Here is a 17402-nt window from a genome sequence, read left to right on the forward strand (position 1 = left end):
GCCCCTTTAAAGGAAGGCCCCGGGACAGGTATGGACAGGGGAGTCCCTCCAGTGGAGGGAGAGGTGAGTGTCAGAGGTAGGGTTACCATACGTCCGGATTTTCCCAGACATGTCCGGCTTTTTGGTCCTCAAATCCCCGTCCAGGAGGAATTTCCAAAAAGCCGAACATGTCCGGGAAAATAGGGAGGCATGGTAAGGGGACCGCCTCCTCCCCAGGCTCCAACTTTCCCGGCTCCTGCCGCTCTCCACCGCGGCGGGGACCGAAGCAACTTCCCCAGCGCAGCAGCCGGGGGGCGGGAGGGAGGAGGGGGAATGTGGGGTGCTCGGGAGGGGGCGGAGTTGGGGTGGGGAAGGGGAGGAGTTGGGGCGGGGCCGGGGAAGGGTGGGGTTGGGGTGGGGGCGGGGTCCCGTGGAGTGTCTCTGGAGACAAAATGTATATCCTGCCACCATGTCCATGGGGCTCCCCACTTCCTGTGGACACACTCAGCCGGGATCCCCAGAGGTGGGCATGGAGGGATAGGTTAAGGCAAGATCCAGAGATCCTAGATAGGGAGGGGACCCACAAATCCAAGATACCCCAGGGCAGGGCTACTATCAGACAGTGGTAAGCGCTGCCCTGGGGACTGGGGAACAGGAGGGAGCATTGGCAGAGCAGGGAGCCTGGAGTGCTGCTTTTAGAAAGGGAGGGGGGCTTTGTTGGAGTTGGATCTGGGCCTCATTTAGCCCCGATCCACCTTTGTGGGCAGGCTGTATCTAGAGCAGGGGTGGGCAAACTTTTTGGCCAGAGGGCCACATTGGGGTTGCGCAACTGTATGGAGGGCTGGATAGGGAAGGCTGTGCCTCCCCCAAACAGTCTGGCCCCCGCCCCCTATCTGCCCCCTCCCACTTCCCGCCCCTTGACTGCCCCCCTCACAACCCCCCACCCATCCACGCCCCCTGCTCCTTGTCCCCTGACCATCCCCTCCCAGGACCCCCACCCCTTATCCAACCCCCCTGCTCCCTGTCCCCTGACAGCCCCTCCGGGACTCCCACCCCCTATCCAACCACCCTCTGCTCCTCGTCCCCTGACCACCCCCTCCCGGGATCCCACCCCCTTATCCAACCCCCCCTGCTCCCTGTCCCCTGACTGCCCTCCCAACCCCTATTCACATCCCTGCCCCGACAGGCCCCCTGGGACTCCCACTCCCAACCCTCCCTGTTCCCCGTCCCCTGACCGCCCCCCCCAAAACTCTGCCCCATCCAACTCCCCCCTCCTCCCTGACTGCCCCCCAGGACCCCCCCGCTCCCTTACCCAACCCCTCCGCTCCCCGCCCCCTTACCAGCAGCAAGAGCTCGCAGCCGCGAGACCTGGCCAGAGCCAACTGCGCTCCCCATGCGGCCCAGCGGGAGCGGCGGGCCAGAGCGCGGCCCGCGTGGCTGCGGGAGAGAGGGGACAGCGGGGGAGGGGCCAGGGACTAGGCTCCCCGGCCGGGAGCTCAGGGGCCGGGCAGGACGGTCCCACGGGCTGGATGTGGTAGTTTGCCCACGTCTGATCTAGAGCCAAGCCAGAGGCTGATTGTACATCAGCCCTTGACTGATGCTCCAAAACCACTCAGCACTCTTTTAGCCAGAGATTTTAAACTGTGCAGCTCTCTTGGTTTAAGTGTGGGGGCGGGTGAGTGTCTGCCCACCGTGGATCAGATCTCAATGTAAAAACTCTTCTAGACTTAGGGTAAGATCTTCATAAGCTCCAAGGTTCCACCGAAAGTCAGTGGGACTTAAACTCCAAAGCTACTTCAGCACAGACAGGGTGAGACTGTTTGTACTCATAATACGAAGCTGGACAGGCCTCTTGGTGAAGGAGGTGCCGATCGCCATTTGCAACAGGCATGGAACGGTGTTGCTGAACTTTTTGTCCTGTTTTTGTTCAGTTCTTTGCACAATGGGGCCCTGGGCCATGACTGCGGCTCATGGGCTCTGTTGCAATACAAGTAATAAATAGCAACACCTAGATATGAAGGTGTCCTTCACCATAGAATCTGAGCGTAACGCTTCACCTGACCAGTGCCAGCAGTCACAAACAAGCTTTTAATCTCGAGAGCGGGGCTTGTTCTCCAGAATGTAGGACAATGGCCTGGAATGACACAGTCTAAGAGAGTAATATGGAAAGCTACAAATGAAGGGGTATCTTCTCTTACAGAACTTTTTCCTCTACCTATAGTCCCACACCTCAACATTCCCAGCAAAAAGTCATCTGGGGCTTCTACTTCCCAGTTCCTGCTAACCACCATCCCCACTGTAGCCATGCTCTCATCTTCGCATATAGCCTTAGCACCTTCATGGAGTGACACCATCCACACAACTTGTTAACCTGGGCAACTTACTGCCATAGGTTAGTAGGATTGAAAGGGGGTTGGATTGGTTATATGGATAATGAAGATATCCAGTGACATATGATTGTTTTTTTTAATTAACCGTATAAACCCTCATGCCGCAGCGCACAAGCCAACCATTCAATGACAGGGCTGGTGAGGGACTCCCCACTATGGGCAGCTCATTCCACCACCACCCATTGTGAAATTTTTAACACCTTCCTCAGAGAGGAAGGATGGACCAGTTAGAACACTAGCTTGGGACTGACTTGGGAGACCCAGGGTTAGTTCCCTGCTCCACCCCAGACTTCCTGTGTGACCTTGGGCAACTCACTTAGGATCAGATTCTTACGAGAATTTAGGCACCCAACTCCCATAGTTATGAGCTAGGTACCCAAACACCTTTAAAAGTCTCCCCCTTAGGCTCTCTGTGCCTCCGTTCCCCATTTGTAAATGGAAGCTAATATTTCCTTACCTCACCGTGCACTGGAGACGCTCAGATGCTACCAGAAGGGGGACCATATAAGGACCTAAGACTAGACTAGACATCCTCCGAAACACCTGGCACAGGTGGCTGTCAAAGATGGGATGCTGGACCAGTGGTCTGACCTAGTATGGCAATGCCTACGTTCCTAGAATCCTCCTCCTTTGAGGACAGTTCTAGGTTACTTTTTTTTTTTAAGCTGTTACAATCAAAGACTAATTTCCTTTCCCCTTAATTCCTGGTACATGTTGACTTGCCATTAAAATATTTGATAAAGAAGCTGTTGCCCATTTTGCACAAGGAACAATCCACTATCTAAAGGTCACCTTCAAACAGGGTCTTTGATCCACCTTTGTGACCACTAGGATTGCTGTTTGGGTTACTAAAAACAGTCTCAGCTCCCCCAAACTCTAAATTCCCTTTAACCATCAAACGCAAAGCAAGCCTTAGCATACAAGTTCCCTTTCTTCATACCAGTCAGCCAGCTAAACCGGATGCCGTGCATGCCTTTCAGTTCCTTGTTGTATGCCAAGGAGCGTATTGCAGTTGTTCCTGTGATACAGCAATCTCAACGTATAGGAGATGCAAGGTGACCATTGTCAGATTCTGTGAAACATGCAGGTTTGTATTGTGTTGCATTTGACAAACAGAATGGCAACATACTAGAAGGGGCAGAGGTCAGGGTGACCATTCATCCTGATTTGGGGAATTTCCTCACTTGAGCGCTACAGCTACCATCTACACGGCAGTGCATCCTAGAGGCCTCATTGAGATTCCCCCCTCCCTCGCCCCCATTGTGCTAGGCCCTATAAGGGACAGTCTCTACCCCCACAAGAGCTTAGAGTCTAACAAGGTTGATATTCTCAACCTTTGCGTTGCATTAGTGCTCAGTTTTGGGCCTGGAGCCTACCGTACCAAAATGCGTACTAGAGCCAAAGTCTCCTAGATTGACCACACCTGACTCTTCGCCCACATACTGTATCAGGAAACACCTTGACAGAGAAAGAGGGTGAGGCAATGTTTTTTATTGAACCAACTTCTGCTGGCGAGAGAGAGAGAACTCTTCCTCTGTGTAGCTCCAAAGCTTCTCTGTCTCACCAGCAAAAGTTGGTCCAGTAAAAGATGTAACCTCACCTACCTTGTCTCTCGAATATCCTGGGACCGACACTGCTACCACAACACTGCAGGAAAACACCTTTGACAGAAACCCACTATGCCCACAGTGCCCCTTCAAGATCCCTTAAGGTGCAAGATGCTCTGGCTTCTTGCCCTGCACACTAATCTCACTACAATGCCATGCTCTGAGCAGAACGTACCATGACAAAGAACAAACAAGCAGAACAAGTTCCTTCCGAAATATGGTTTGCTTTTGAAACAAGAGATGGGCTCCTCCTCCCGTCTCAGATTCCTCCTCCACAGCTGAGGCTCAGGGTTGGACACTGGTTAAGCAATAAATCCCAGCAAAAAAAAGAAGGGGCAGCAAGTACCCCAGCATGACTCCAGCACTCATCCTCTGGGCCCATGCCCACACCCTCATGAGTTCTAGGGCACAGGCAAGAAAAGACTCAACCCTCGGAAAGACTTTCCCATTGCTAAGACTGAAATTCCAGCTGACACAATGGTGCAAAGGAAGAGCTGCTGAACCCTCCCCCACCCCCCCAGAAACCCACACAGACTCTTCCTTCCTGAGCACGTCAAACTATCAGCAAGAGACATGCAAGGACATCTAAGTTCCCCACCTCCTTTCTCTCTGCAGAACAGGGCATCCCTGTGAACCCAGCATCACGGAATCCAGGTGCTGGTCTAAATCGGATCAGTGACACACAATACATTTCACTTTAGGTCCCCACTGTAACAGGCTCTTACCCTTGGAAAGCTGGATGCCTGGGGCCCAGACAACCCTGATTACTAAGGAGCCACACCTGGGTGTGCATCAGGTGACTTCCCTATCAAGAAGGGCAGGAGGCTGCTGTAAAGGGGTGGGGGGGGGGCGGAGTTCAGGAAGCTGTGGCAAAGACTGAGGAAAGGCTCCTGCGGGGAGGACCCAGAGACCGGTAGAGTTGCCCCAGTGAGGAGGGCTAGGAGTAGCCTGCTAAAGCAGGAAGGCCCTGAGATACCAGGGGAGTTGGAGGCTGTGCCCAGCTTAAAGGTGGAGGGAAGATTTTTGGATTTCAACTTAAACTTGAAGTTAATAAACTAGACCCTACAGGAGGGCTGCTGTTATTGGGATTTGTAGAAGCCTTGTTTGGAATTTATTGAGGAACCAAGAGGGAAAACTGAGGCAAGGGGCCACTTGCAGAGCTGCCCTGAGGCCACCTGAGAGGAGGCCACTCATTTCCAGCAAGCACCTACCTCTCTCTAACATTGACACTGGATGCCTGTGTCCACATTTAAACCATTTCCCAACACTTAAGACCAGAGAATTTGCAGCCACCTGGTAAGTATCAAGCTCACCCAAGCTACAGATTGGCTTGGGGTAGTACCCAGCATGCTTTCTGATATTATTTTGAAGAGGCCTTTCCTGCACTGAAACTGTGCTAGCTGGTGCTCTGCCGGAGAGCTGGCCCATCACAGTTCTTGAGTCTTTGCTTGACAGCAGTTTTGTAACCCAGGTGTAATTCATGAGGTTCAGCCTCCACTTTGCATAGGGCCTTATTAACAGTGGAGTGCAGATGGCGGCTTGAATTACCCACTTGCAGCCTGGCTCTGTACAACACAGAGATGCAAAAGGCGTCTTTGCAATGCGCAGTTGTACTGCACAGTTACGAACAATCAGACTGACTTGAGATGCATTTTATGCTCCTCCACGTCTGCTCTGTGACTGAGGAGAGAGTTTCTTAGCATTCTAGGTAGAGCTTTTAGCTTCAACGTTTCAAAAGCCAGGGGGGAAGTCAGCAGCGATTCACCTTCATTCCTAGCCATCCCTCGCATTACATCCTCATGAGAATCTCATTATTCCATTACCTAGGGGATCGCACGTGGTACAAAGAGAGCTGCAGTTTAATACTAGCTTGAGAGCTGAAGGTCCCAGGAAGCTGGATGGCTGCTTGAGTTGGCGGTGTTGCTGAAAGCTTCACTACTGTTAAAATCTGCACTCTGACCGCTGTCAAGATGGGGCAGCTACAGTCTGCAACAGGTCAGGATGCAGCATTAGCAGCTGCCGCCTGGCTCAGAAAGTAACGTGGTTTTCAGACACCCACATGTTGCTTCAGCACTTGGCAGGAAGCGCAAATGCTATGAGCAGAAAGTCGAGCACAGCCCACTACTTACAGTTGCGCCTCAAGTTGTTATGCAAGTAGTTGCTCCTAAAGGCTGCAGCAGAGGCTGGACCAGAGAGGATACAGTCTCTCTTGACCCTACGCATAAATAGTAGGGCCCAATTTGGGCTCAGTTTAGTCATTCTGCAAAGAGAACCACCCCCACCCCCTTCTCCCCGTGGCAGTTTTATTGTTCACTTTGCTGAGTCAGCTCCTGTTACAACGTTATCATTATGCAAATAATTGTCTGTCCCCTTGAGAACCTCGGTGGCAAAAGCAGAAGTGCTGGCCCTGCTTAGGAACTGGCTGCAGTCTCAGCTCTGCAAGGCCAGGGACGCTGGACCACTGAACAGCTTCCACAGCCTGTCTTCTCTAGCGCTTGAGTTTCAAAGGTGCTGAGGGCCTGCAGCTTTCCTTGGCTTCAGAGGGAGTTGGGGGTGGGAAGGGGGAGAACAGGGGTGTGGGGGGGGGGGGGGGAGATCAGGCCCCAAGCACCAGGAATAGGACTTGAGAGTTTCTAGTTCTACAGTTTATAGTCCACACTGGTATTTTTATTGTGTTTATCATATTGATTATGAATCATTCCACTGCCCTTGAGAACGTTGATGGGGGAGACTTTTATCAAGTTGTTACAGCTGCAGGAAATGGAGGGTCAAGTTCAAGGCCATTTGTGTTTATTTAAAGAGCCAGTTCATATAGTTTTTAAAGAGTCCAAAAGGGGATTGGTGACATTTCTGGCCCTGTTGCACTAACAAAGCGTGTGAACCTAAGTTTATAAGCAACGTTGCACCTATGTGCCAAGTCACATACTGGAATAAGCTAACCCCCGTGGGCTATGATCACACCAGTGTGACAGCTGGAGTTTCTCCCCTTCCCAACATAAGGCCTGGGGACAAGCAAAGAACACGTTCAGCTCTTCAGGGAGTCTTGCATATCACCTTAGAGTGTCCCAGTTTGGACAAATCCAAGCAGAGGTTTGAAGTAAAATTTTCAAAAGCACCTCAGCGACTTACAAGTTCCATTGACTTTCAGTGAGAATGAGGCTCCTAAGTCACTTTTGAAAATAGGACTTGCCTCCAAGTGATGGAGGAGCCTTTTTGAAAATGCTATGCTTGTTCTCTTAAAAGGGAGTCCAGGCTGGTTGAGTTCCCATAGGCTGTGAGGTCTGAACTCTGCCTCAGGTTCAATATTCATCCATTTATAAGATCAGATCTAGGAGCAAGGTCCTGATCACTTGTCCTTAGCAGTCTCATAGCACTTCTCTCAGGACTAAAGATGTACGTCCAGCTCACTGGGGCCAACTCCAATTCGGGTCTCTCTTCCCCCTGTAATTCTGATCCTATTTTCTTCACTTCCTGCCCTAAACTTTTTTTTTAGCACCTGTGTATCAGTCAGACAGTGGCTGCCTTTCAGCGATCAGCAAAGAGGCCCATCAAGAGGACTGGGTGAACACTTGATTTTTTCAGTTCATTGGCAGTGCCACGAAATAAAAGTTTGGTTCAGGTCAAACCAAATTTAAAAGATTCCAAAAAATGTCAGCCAGCCAAAAGAGTTCATCTACTATTTGCTGAACAAAATACAGCCAGCTCTATCCACCAAGTCATCTAGTCCTCCCCTAGGCCAATTTTCTAGGCCTTTGTCCAGTCACATTGGGCATGTCCCAAGCAATGGGGGCTTCTACTATTTCTTTGTAGAATAATCCACTAGCTCTCCTCATTTCCCCCCATATTCATCCTAAATGTTCCTTTTCTAAATGGAATCCCCTTACTCCTGAATATGCCCCCTTCATATCACTCCCTCCTGGATGTTTACACCCTAACACCTGGAGAGACTTTTACATTCAGATGCTATAAACAAGGGGTTCCCAAACTTGGTTTGCGGCTTGTTCAGGGTAAGCCCCTGGCGGGCCACGAAACACTGTTTACCTGCGCGTCCGCAGGTACAGCCGCACACAGCTCCCAGTGGCCGCGATTCGCCGTTCCCGGAGCTCCCATTGGCTGCGAATGGCGAACCGCGGCCACTGGGAGCTGCGAGCAGCCGTACCTGCGGACGCTCAGGTAAACAAAGCGTCTCACAGCCCGCCAGGGGCTTATCCTGAACAAGCGGTGAAACAAGTTTGGGAACCCCGGCTATAGACCATCTGTTGTTGCTGGTCTTACAATACAAGTATAAGCTCCTTGAGGCAGGGATCATCTTTTTGTTTCGTGTTTGTAGAATGCCTAGCATAATGGGGTCCTGGCCCTGCCCTGAGACTAAATAATACAGTGAGGAGCACCATAGAAATGCCTATTCATAAATATGCAAAGCTTAATCCATAAATACGCAAAGGTTTTTCAAAGTGCTTTCAGATCCAGCTGGAGGGGAGGAACAACCATCAGAAATGTGCTGCAAGAGTCAAGGTAACAGAGCCCTCCCCTTGCTCCACTCCTGCTACCTTAGGGCTCCCTAGACCTTACACTGCGAACAGCCCCGGTCTCTCTCAGCTCCGCGTTAACACAGGGAGGAATGTTTACTCCATTCCAAGGAGTCATGGCATCGCAGGGGGAGGGGAGCCAGACAAAAGCACAAGTGTGTTTGGGGAGGGGGCTTTCAGAAGCAGAGCCCCCCCATCTCTGGACTCTGCTGGCTGAATGCAGCAGGTTTTCCCCCCATTCCCTAGAACAAAGTGAGACGAGTACCAACCAGTCAGTGCATGACAGCTTGCCCTCCTGCCAGAACGCGCCTTGAGCTCATTAAGCAAATAAAGTCAAGTCCAGCCCAATAAAGCAAATAGGACTCTGACACATGCAAATCTGGTGAGCACTACCTGGAGACTCATTATTAACCCCGACAGGACCCAGAGAACTCCCCACCCCCTCGTGCCCCAGAATACTAGCCGACAAGAGACTCGAATCAGCTGAGAAGTTAGGACAGTTAGCGGATTCTTCTTGATCCAGTGGCTGAGCCTTGAATCGCTTCCCCCTCCACAGCCAAAAGGAGATGAGCAATTCAGGCAAGTGCTGCCCAGAAATTATAGGAAGAACTCCTTTCTGTGTCCCACCCAACGCCACTTGTATCACATCATTGGGATGCCAGGGGACAGATTTCCAAGAGATCTCAGCTTCCATTTAGGCACCTGACAGAAATGCAGAGAATTTCAACAGTACTCAGCACCCAGCAGTTCTCATTGTTCTCAATGGGGGGAGCTGGCCTCTCTTGAAAGTCTGGTCCTAGACACAGTTTAATCTTTCCTGCTGAAGCAGAGAGCGGAAGATGAGGTTCCTGGCCTTTGAATGGAGGAGATCACTGGGGAGACTCCCCAGACACACCTGCGGCCAGTCAGTAATCAGCACTGAACAAATGTTGCAAGACTAATACCTTACAGGCCAGATTTTAGCAGAGAGCCTATAAGCCTCACTGCAGGGAGCTTCCTCCCACCAGCACTGAAAAAAAATATATATATATCACTGCCAGCCTCCAGCTCAGTGTTGATCCTTCACTTCCTCTCATGCAGCTCTCTGAGAAAGAGCTCCTTCGGCAACCTGAAGGGGAATAGCCACAAATGGATATTCACTTTGCTGTCACGTGTCTAGGATCCCAGAGGCTAGCCAGGTTATCAGTCCCAGCCCAGGTAGGTTAGGAGTTCCTGCTACCTGTTGAGAAACACTGACCTTCCGCTACGCTGGATGGGCCATGGCGTCTGTCCCATTTTGCAAGCATGTACTTCCTGTTTTTGGGAAGGAAGAGAAACTGCCTGTGACGTTGTGCAGTCTATATGGTTATATAAAAACATGATAATAAGTGAATCTAATGTAACTGGGATAGTTTTATAAAGATATGATAAGTGAATATAATGCAACTGGGATATGCTTCATGCAAAAGGTCCCTTGTAAGGTATCATTACAAAGCTTATAATCTACTGAGTGTGATCATCCTATTTGTATAAATGTACCACTCTTGTATCTAAAACTAGAAGTATAAAATATAACTCTGAGGGCCTATTGTAATTATGTAAAGTGTGGGCCATTAATGATGGTTTGGAATCTTGATGACTCCTATTAACAAGGACCATTGTCTGCAGATGGCTGTGTTTACCTGTTAGTCTTCCTGTATATGTGTGTGCTGGCAAGTGGGCAATGAAGTCTTGCAGTGACATGTGATCATGTCACCTGAACTGGAATCCATCTTTAACCTGGTGCTTTTCCAGTGAGGGGGGGTGGAAAACCAGAGGGACAAAGGGTTCCCACCTTATGCAAAAGATACATAAAGGGGTGGAACAGAACAAAGGGAGGGATCATCATGAAAAATCCCCTAGCTATCACCTGAGCTGCAACAAGAGCTGTACCAGGGGAAAGAATTGTGCCCAGGCCTGGAAGGTGTCCAGTCTGAGAAAAAGCTTACTGAAGCATCTCTGAGGGTGAGATTGTCTGTATTTAGTTTGATTAGACATAGATTTGCACATTTTATTTTATTTTGCTTGGTGACTTACTTTGTTCTGTCTGTTACTACTTGGAACCACTTAAATCCTACTGTCTGTATTTAATAAAATCACTTTTTACTTAGTAATTTACTCAGAGTATGTATTAATACCTGGGGGAGCAAACAACTGTGCATATCTCTCTATCAGTGTTATAGAGGGCGAACAATCTATGAGTTTATCCTGTATAAGCTTTATACAGGGTAAAATGGATTTATCTGGATTTAGACCCCATTGGGAGTTGGGCATCTGAGTGCTAAAGACAAGCACACTTCTGTGAGCTGTTTTCAGGTAAACTTGCAGCTCTGGGACAAGTGATTCAGACCCTGGGTCTGTGTTGGAGCAGACGGGAGTGTCTGGCTCAGCAAGACAAGGTGCTGGAGTCCTGAGCTGGCAGGGAAAACAGGAGCAGGGGTAGTATTTGCACATCGGGTGGCAGTTCCCAAGGGGGTTTCTGTGATCCAATCCGTCACACTGCCCTAGTGTGAACTCCCTGCTCCAGGCTTGCATCACATGCCAGAGCCTCCTTTGTCAGCCACCCTGGTGACAGGAGCAGTCTCATTTCCACGAGACACAGCTAGTTCCGAGTGACAGGGCAGAGGAGGAAGAGATACTGCGAGTCCCATGCCCTGAGCTAGTGCCTGATAAAGGAGCCATATAGTTCTCACCACACTGGCTGTGGAAATGGTCACTGATCAGGGATTCCACCTCCCCCACATACATTCCCTGTGCCCTGCTAACATCCATCTGCCTCGTGCCATGTAGATCAAGTATCTCGTGGACCCCACTCTTCTCTCAAAGCTGCTGTTTCCATGGAGACCTGAGCTTTCTGAACCACAGCTGGGTGTTACAGTAACTATCTCGTGGCTTGGCGTCGTCTTGACGCTTACACAAGGTTTTCATCCAAGGGCCTCAAAGAGCTATGGATAATTCATCCATACCCAGGCCTTCATGGTATGCTGAGCCACGGGCAGGGAGATCACACAGTGCACAATTATTCGTCTCCTTCCCAGCTAGCGTGAAGTGACGGATAAGGAGCCGAGTGGACGCCCCCATCCTGAAACAAGCATCGGGGGGACCTACCAGCTTTGGTCACTCTGCAGGGAGACTAGGCCCTACCAGAGGTAGGGATTAGCAGACACCACCACAGGCAGAGCTGGCTGCCTTTGGAACGGACAGACACAAAGTAATCGCACACTCAAGTTGAATGGGATTCACTCGACGGAAGAGCCATGCCCTCAGATTTTCTTCAACAGGGTACTTTGAGGAAGATAGGGAAATAAGAGACACTTTCTGTAAATGATTGTGCGAAACCAGAGACGGCCAGAGAACGGCCCTTAAGCATCAAAGAGAAGAGGATTTAAATATTGCTAGAGAGGCAACTACTGTACTCCCCGCAGGGACCCTTGTTTAAAGCACAGCGGCAACTGAGCCCTTCTTGCCCTGCACATGGGACATTGAGGCATTACAGTCGAGTAATTACTATCAGAACCTGGCCTTGTACCTGCTCCTCCACCCAACACGTTCAAGGGTGTGGTAGAGAACAAGGACAATACACCCCCACATCAAAGAGTCTCTGCTCCGCCCTGATAAGAAGTTCCTATCTTAACTAACTCCAGTTGGCATAATTTGGCAAAACACCTGCTGATGGAATCTCGCAGTGCAGGCAGTTTTTCATTCCTCCCATCATAATTCATTCTGATGTGTGGCTTTAACTGTCTTGGATCTAAAACCTGAGTTGTGCCTGCATTAAGGAGAGTACAATATGTTTGTCCCAAAGCAAACAGGACTCAGAGCTGTCTAAGGCCCTGGGCACCTTGCCACGATGTAAACATCTTGTTGTCAGGACGCTCAACTGATATGGTTGCAACATATTAAAGATCAGTGGTAGGGAATGACAGATTTCTGCCCCCTACAGAAAAGAAAGGCAAACTACATCAGTTTCTTCTTTCTTCCTCTCCCAAGTGACATCAAGAGAAGATTACTCTCATTTTAATGAGGTAAGATGAACAAAAACTTTTACCCCCTGCCCAGTCTGAGGGGAAGCGATTCTCGCTCCCCTCAGAGGGACTGGCAAAAGCCACTTGAGCCCTGTAAGAATCCCATTTGTGGGATATCCAGTAGTACAGAACCTTGCTATCAACAAGTCTGAGCAAGAGCTGTCTGGGCCAAAAGGCCTGAAATTTTCCATCCGTTTGTGCGAAGGACATTTGACACAGTGGGGCAAATGGCCAAAGGGGAACATGTGTTCTGGCTCCAGGCTAAAGTCCAATATGAGGAACAATTAGTAGAACTATCATTCTTCAGCAGTTAACAGCAAGAACGTTAGCTCAGCAAAGGCACCAAAGTCCATCCACTCCCTCCTATCACGGTCTCCAATTATCATCTCCTTAAGAATGCCCTGCTCCTCCTCTCACACCAGCTGTGGTATCCTGTAATTAGGACCTCCCTCCACAGAGTCCAAGTCTAAAGCTCCCAGAACCTCTCTCTAGGCCCCCACTGGTTGTCTTCTAGTATTAAGAAAACCTCTGACAGGTGACCCCCCTGTAGACTATACTTTGAACCTCTAAATGCTCTAGAGCTCTCAAAATAGTGTTAGAGGCCTGACCTTTACAGGTGCTGAAAGCCTTCAACTCACAGAAGTTGAGTGGAGCTTATTTGAGACCACATCTGACCAATATGGTTATATAGTGATAGTTCAACCCTTCACTTTGATGAGCCATTTTATCCTATTTATATCCTCAAGTGTTTGATAATTAATCCCTCTCAGCTCTCTTCTTCAGCCTGTGAGAGTGGTGGAGCCAGCCATCTCCCAAGTGTCAATGAACCAGATGTCTCTCCTCACACCCTTGAATGCCAGTGAGCAATGCACCTGCCATGTCAGCTATAGGATTTTATACAAGGTAAATTTATCCTGATGAGAAAGAGGGACACTGCTTCTTCCAAGAGTTATTTCTTAGATGTTTATTTCTCCATCCCCAGGGAAGATAACCCAGCTTTATTATTTAATAGGATCTATTGAGGAGGTCCACCACAGACTGGTGAAAACATACAGTATTTGTGTAACCCACACTTCTTCTGGGCGGGGGGAGGGGGGGGGGGAGAGAAAGAGAGAGAGAGAGAGAAACAAAACCATCTTCTCTACAGCGTTAGCTAACAGCCAGTTGGCTTTTAGCTCATGTTGTAGAGGACCCCAGTTCCGTCCCACCTGCTGACGACCAGGGTCTGTCGGCGTTACATTTGCAACAATGTACATATTTTCCATTACGTAAATAAATATTCATTAGGTCATGAAGCCAGGGCATCCATTAGAAGCTACTCCAAGTAGGTAATGGGCAATTATTTTCAGTTCCAGAGTCTCTTCCCCTCCACATCTTCTCTCTACTGTGTTTCCATCTGTATTTCTACTAAAATATTGTAGAAGACAGACATTTCTGAATTGATAAGTTTCCATATTTCAAGACTTGCAGTCAGCATGGATCAAAATTCCCCTCCCCTTTTATTCAGTTTTTATTGTTTCTATGATGGAAGCACCTAGAGGTCTGGCTCCCATCGTTCTAGGCACTGCAAAAACAGAGACAGCCCCTGCCCCAAAGAGTTTACAGTCTAAGCCTTTAGTCAGATGGAGCAGCATAAAGAAACAACGAGAAGATACTGGTCAGTATGAAAAACTGTGGTCACAGCACACCAGCAGCCTGGCCATTGTCGAGGTTTTTTGGGAGTTGTGGTGTTTGGTTTCGTTTCTTTAAAAACGTGCATCACAGCAGAGAAGAACTGGGAGGACAACAGTTCTACCAGTTTTCCACCACCTCCTAACTAGCCACCAGCCACTGGTTCTTTCTGAGGAGTGCAGCAGGCAGGCACGAAGTCCACAGAGATTTAAGAACTAGATCCTCAGGCCTCAGCTACACACGTGCCCCAAAGTTAAAGGGCCCTAGACACTTACTCTGAGACCCATCTCATCCTGACAGAGGCCCTCATCTCTCTTCCCTCCTCACCAACTAGGAGCTACACAATATGAATGAGAGGGAGAAGCAGTCAATCTTATATTGATACATGCAAATAGTGGAACTTTAGTCCCATAAGCACTGAGAAGGCAATATCCCTCCCCCATGTGGTTCAACCATGACCCACATCCGTACCTTTAAGAGTAACTATACCATCCTCACTGCAACACTTGAAAAGAAAGTGGATTCTTTTGAGAAGTAACATTATTTCAAACATCCCAACTACAGCAACATGGCAAGATGGAGGCCTGGGGGTTACTAATGAGCAGGCAATGCTTAAAAGAGACAAACAAATGACACTCTTCTGTGAAAAGTAACCATCACAGGTAAAATAAGTAACACATTTAAGAGTATTAATTGTGGGTAGAGAAAGTTTCTACATTTTTCCGGTTTGTTTACTTTGTGCATTTGTACACAATGGGGTCCTGGTCCTTGACTGGAGCTCGTAGGTGCTTCAGAATACTTCCATCAACAACTTTGAATAGTCAGTATCACTGGTTCCCTCATATAAATCAGTTTCTACTGTTTCTGTCACTCTTTCATATGGCTACAGGAGAATTCCTAAAACTTTTGGATGTAGGGAGGGGTTTAAACCTAAAGAAACTAGAGGAAGGTATCTGGCCTGGATTCCTCTGCCTCCCTCACTTCTTTCTCCCTCATTTGCCCTTTATTTACATGTCTACCTCTGCTTTCCCAACAGGAGGAGGTGCATTTAACAAAAAAATGGAAAACATGATTGTAAAAACTACACAAAGATAGCTTTATTTAACAGGCTAGATTTCAAGTTGATGGTGTCTCTTTAAAAGGGGCACTCGAGTTAAAGTTTGGGCTAAAATAAAAGTTGGGGAGGTTTTTTTTAAACCAACCAACCAACCACAGAATTTATTTTCATGGCAACATGAATGTTAGTATTATCTCACATCCGCACACCCCAGTCATTTCCCTGCAGCATTTGCAACCCAACTATTGCTTCATTTTGTTAGTGCAAGAGAGAGAACCAGAAAGTGACATTGACTAGCAAGGATAAGCTAAAATAAAATTGACCAGTTTATCAAAGCTGAGAGAAATGCAACAGTCTAGAGTGGATCCTGCATTAAAATCAAACTCCATAGAAATTGTAAAAGTCTTTCACCACCAGTAAGACAGGTCAGGGAACTTTTAAAAACAGAAGACATTTGCCCCTTTAAGGTACACACTGCTCTTCGCACTACAGTATAGAATGGTACCTGGGTCTCCTTCCAGCACAGGATAGCAGAGACTGCGCCTGGCAGATATGGGGATATAGAGATGCTAGAATCTAACATGGAAATTCCTGGAGCATGCACAGATGGCACCACCAAGCCACCCAGAGTCCCCCCGCTTCTAAGTTCTCTCCCCCAACAAAAAGCAGCCAGACTCTCCTGCCATGGCAGGTAGGTGCCAGCCCTACATTCAGCTGGCACACAGCAGAAGCGAATGGACTTCCTCACATTTCATATAAAGGTGAGGATGGAGTTATCCCCAACGACAAGAACAATCAGCAGAGAGCCTGAATGTGCCAGCGCATTGAGCCATCCTCTGCATGGAAACTCTATAGGGTATTTGGAGGACCACCAAAGTCAGTTACACTCACCCAGACCCTGCCCCCCCCCCCCGCACCGTAACTGGCCCCCTTAGTCCCAAACCTGTCGGAGCTCTTCCCCCTTCTGCCTAAACCCTGGCCCCCCGCGATCTCCCCCACTCCCTTCTCCCCAGTACCTGCGGCTTACTCGCTGCTCTCTCCCCGCTCGCAGTTCGCCATTAGCCCCAAGGGCTCGCCCTCCCCTCCCCGGGAATGACCTAGATTTACCCGCTCCGCAGGGTGGCTCTTCTCCTCCCCGTCTGGCCTCTCCGCTTCCTCCCTCGGTGCCTCCTCCCTCGGTGCCTCCTGCGGCTCCTCGTTACTTTTCTCCTCCGGCTTCTCCTCCGGCTTCTCCTGCCCCGCGGCGGGCAGCCCGTGGATCATCTCCTCCCGGCACTGGACACCCAGCTTCTGCAGCTGCTCGTCTGTCTCCGGGTCCACCACCAGCAGGCGCACGGCGCCCAGGGCGGCTCGGATGCGGCTCACCACCTGCTGGTGACTCTCCTTCTCCACGTTCTCGCCGTTCACCTCCACCAGCCGGTCCCCGGCCCGCAGCCCCGACGTCTCGGCCGGGGAGTCAGGCTCCACCAGCCGGATGAACTGGCCCACCTTGCCCTTCTCCCCGTGCAGGTGGAAGCCGTAGCCGTTCGGCCCCTTCTCCAGGCGGCAGAGCCGGGGCAGCAACTGCCGCTCGCTCCCCACCCCGTCACTCATGTTCCCGGGGGAGGGTGGAAAGAGATCAGCGGCTCCGAGAGGTAGCGATCCCGGGAGCTCGAACCCGCTGCACTCCCGCGAGGATCCGGGCGGATCGCTCCAGCGCCGGCTCTCCGCAGCAGGTGTCCCCGGGGCGGAGTCTCGCACGAGGGGTCCCGCGCGGCGACCGTGCACCAGGAGGGAGACCGCCGCTGCCCGGTACGTAACGAACCAGCCGCACCAATCCCCGCCTTGCTCTCTGTCCGCGCGTTCCAGAGCCTGTCACCGTCCTTTATAGGAGGGGGCGGGTCCGAGGGGGCTGCGGGGCGACGCCGGGCCAATCGGAGTTAGGCGGGGGAGGAGCTGAGGAGAGATGACGCTACCCATGAAGCCCGGGAGTGAATCCAACCCTCGAGAAGGCGGGATTATGCAAATAGGAGGAAATAGCCTCGCTCCACCCTCAACATCTTGGCTGACTGCTGAGCCTCCCGCCTGCAAGGAAAGTTCTCCGGAAGCAGAAGGGTCACAAAGTAGCAAGAGTGAAGATTCTGCAG

The 17402-nt window shown here is 50.1% G+C and overlaps 1 protein-coding gene across 1 annotated transcript in view; it reads right to left on the minus strand.

Annotated features, from left to right (window-relative positions):
- The window catches only part of NHERF1 (NHERF family PDZ scaffold protein 1), a 39064-nt gene extending 22195 nt beyond the window's left edge, over positions 1-16869 (minus strand). The window contains exon 1 of the mRNA XM_065415607.1: positions 16384-16869. Coding sequence (XP_065271679.1) covers positions 16384-16869 — 486 coding nt within the window. The remainder of the gene's footprint in view (positions 1-16383) is intronic.
- Between the last annotated feature and the right edge of the window lie 533 nt (positions 16870-17402).

The sequence above is a fragment of the Emys orbicularis genome, chromosome 13 (genome assembly GCF_028017835.1).
Source record: "Emys orbicularis isolate rEmyOrb1 chromosome 13, rEmyOrb1.hap1, whole genome shotgun sequence".
Taxonomy (NCBI): domain Eukaryota; kingdom Metazoa; phylum Chordata; order Testudines; family Emydidae; genus Emys; species Emys orbicularis.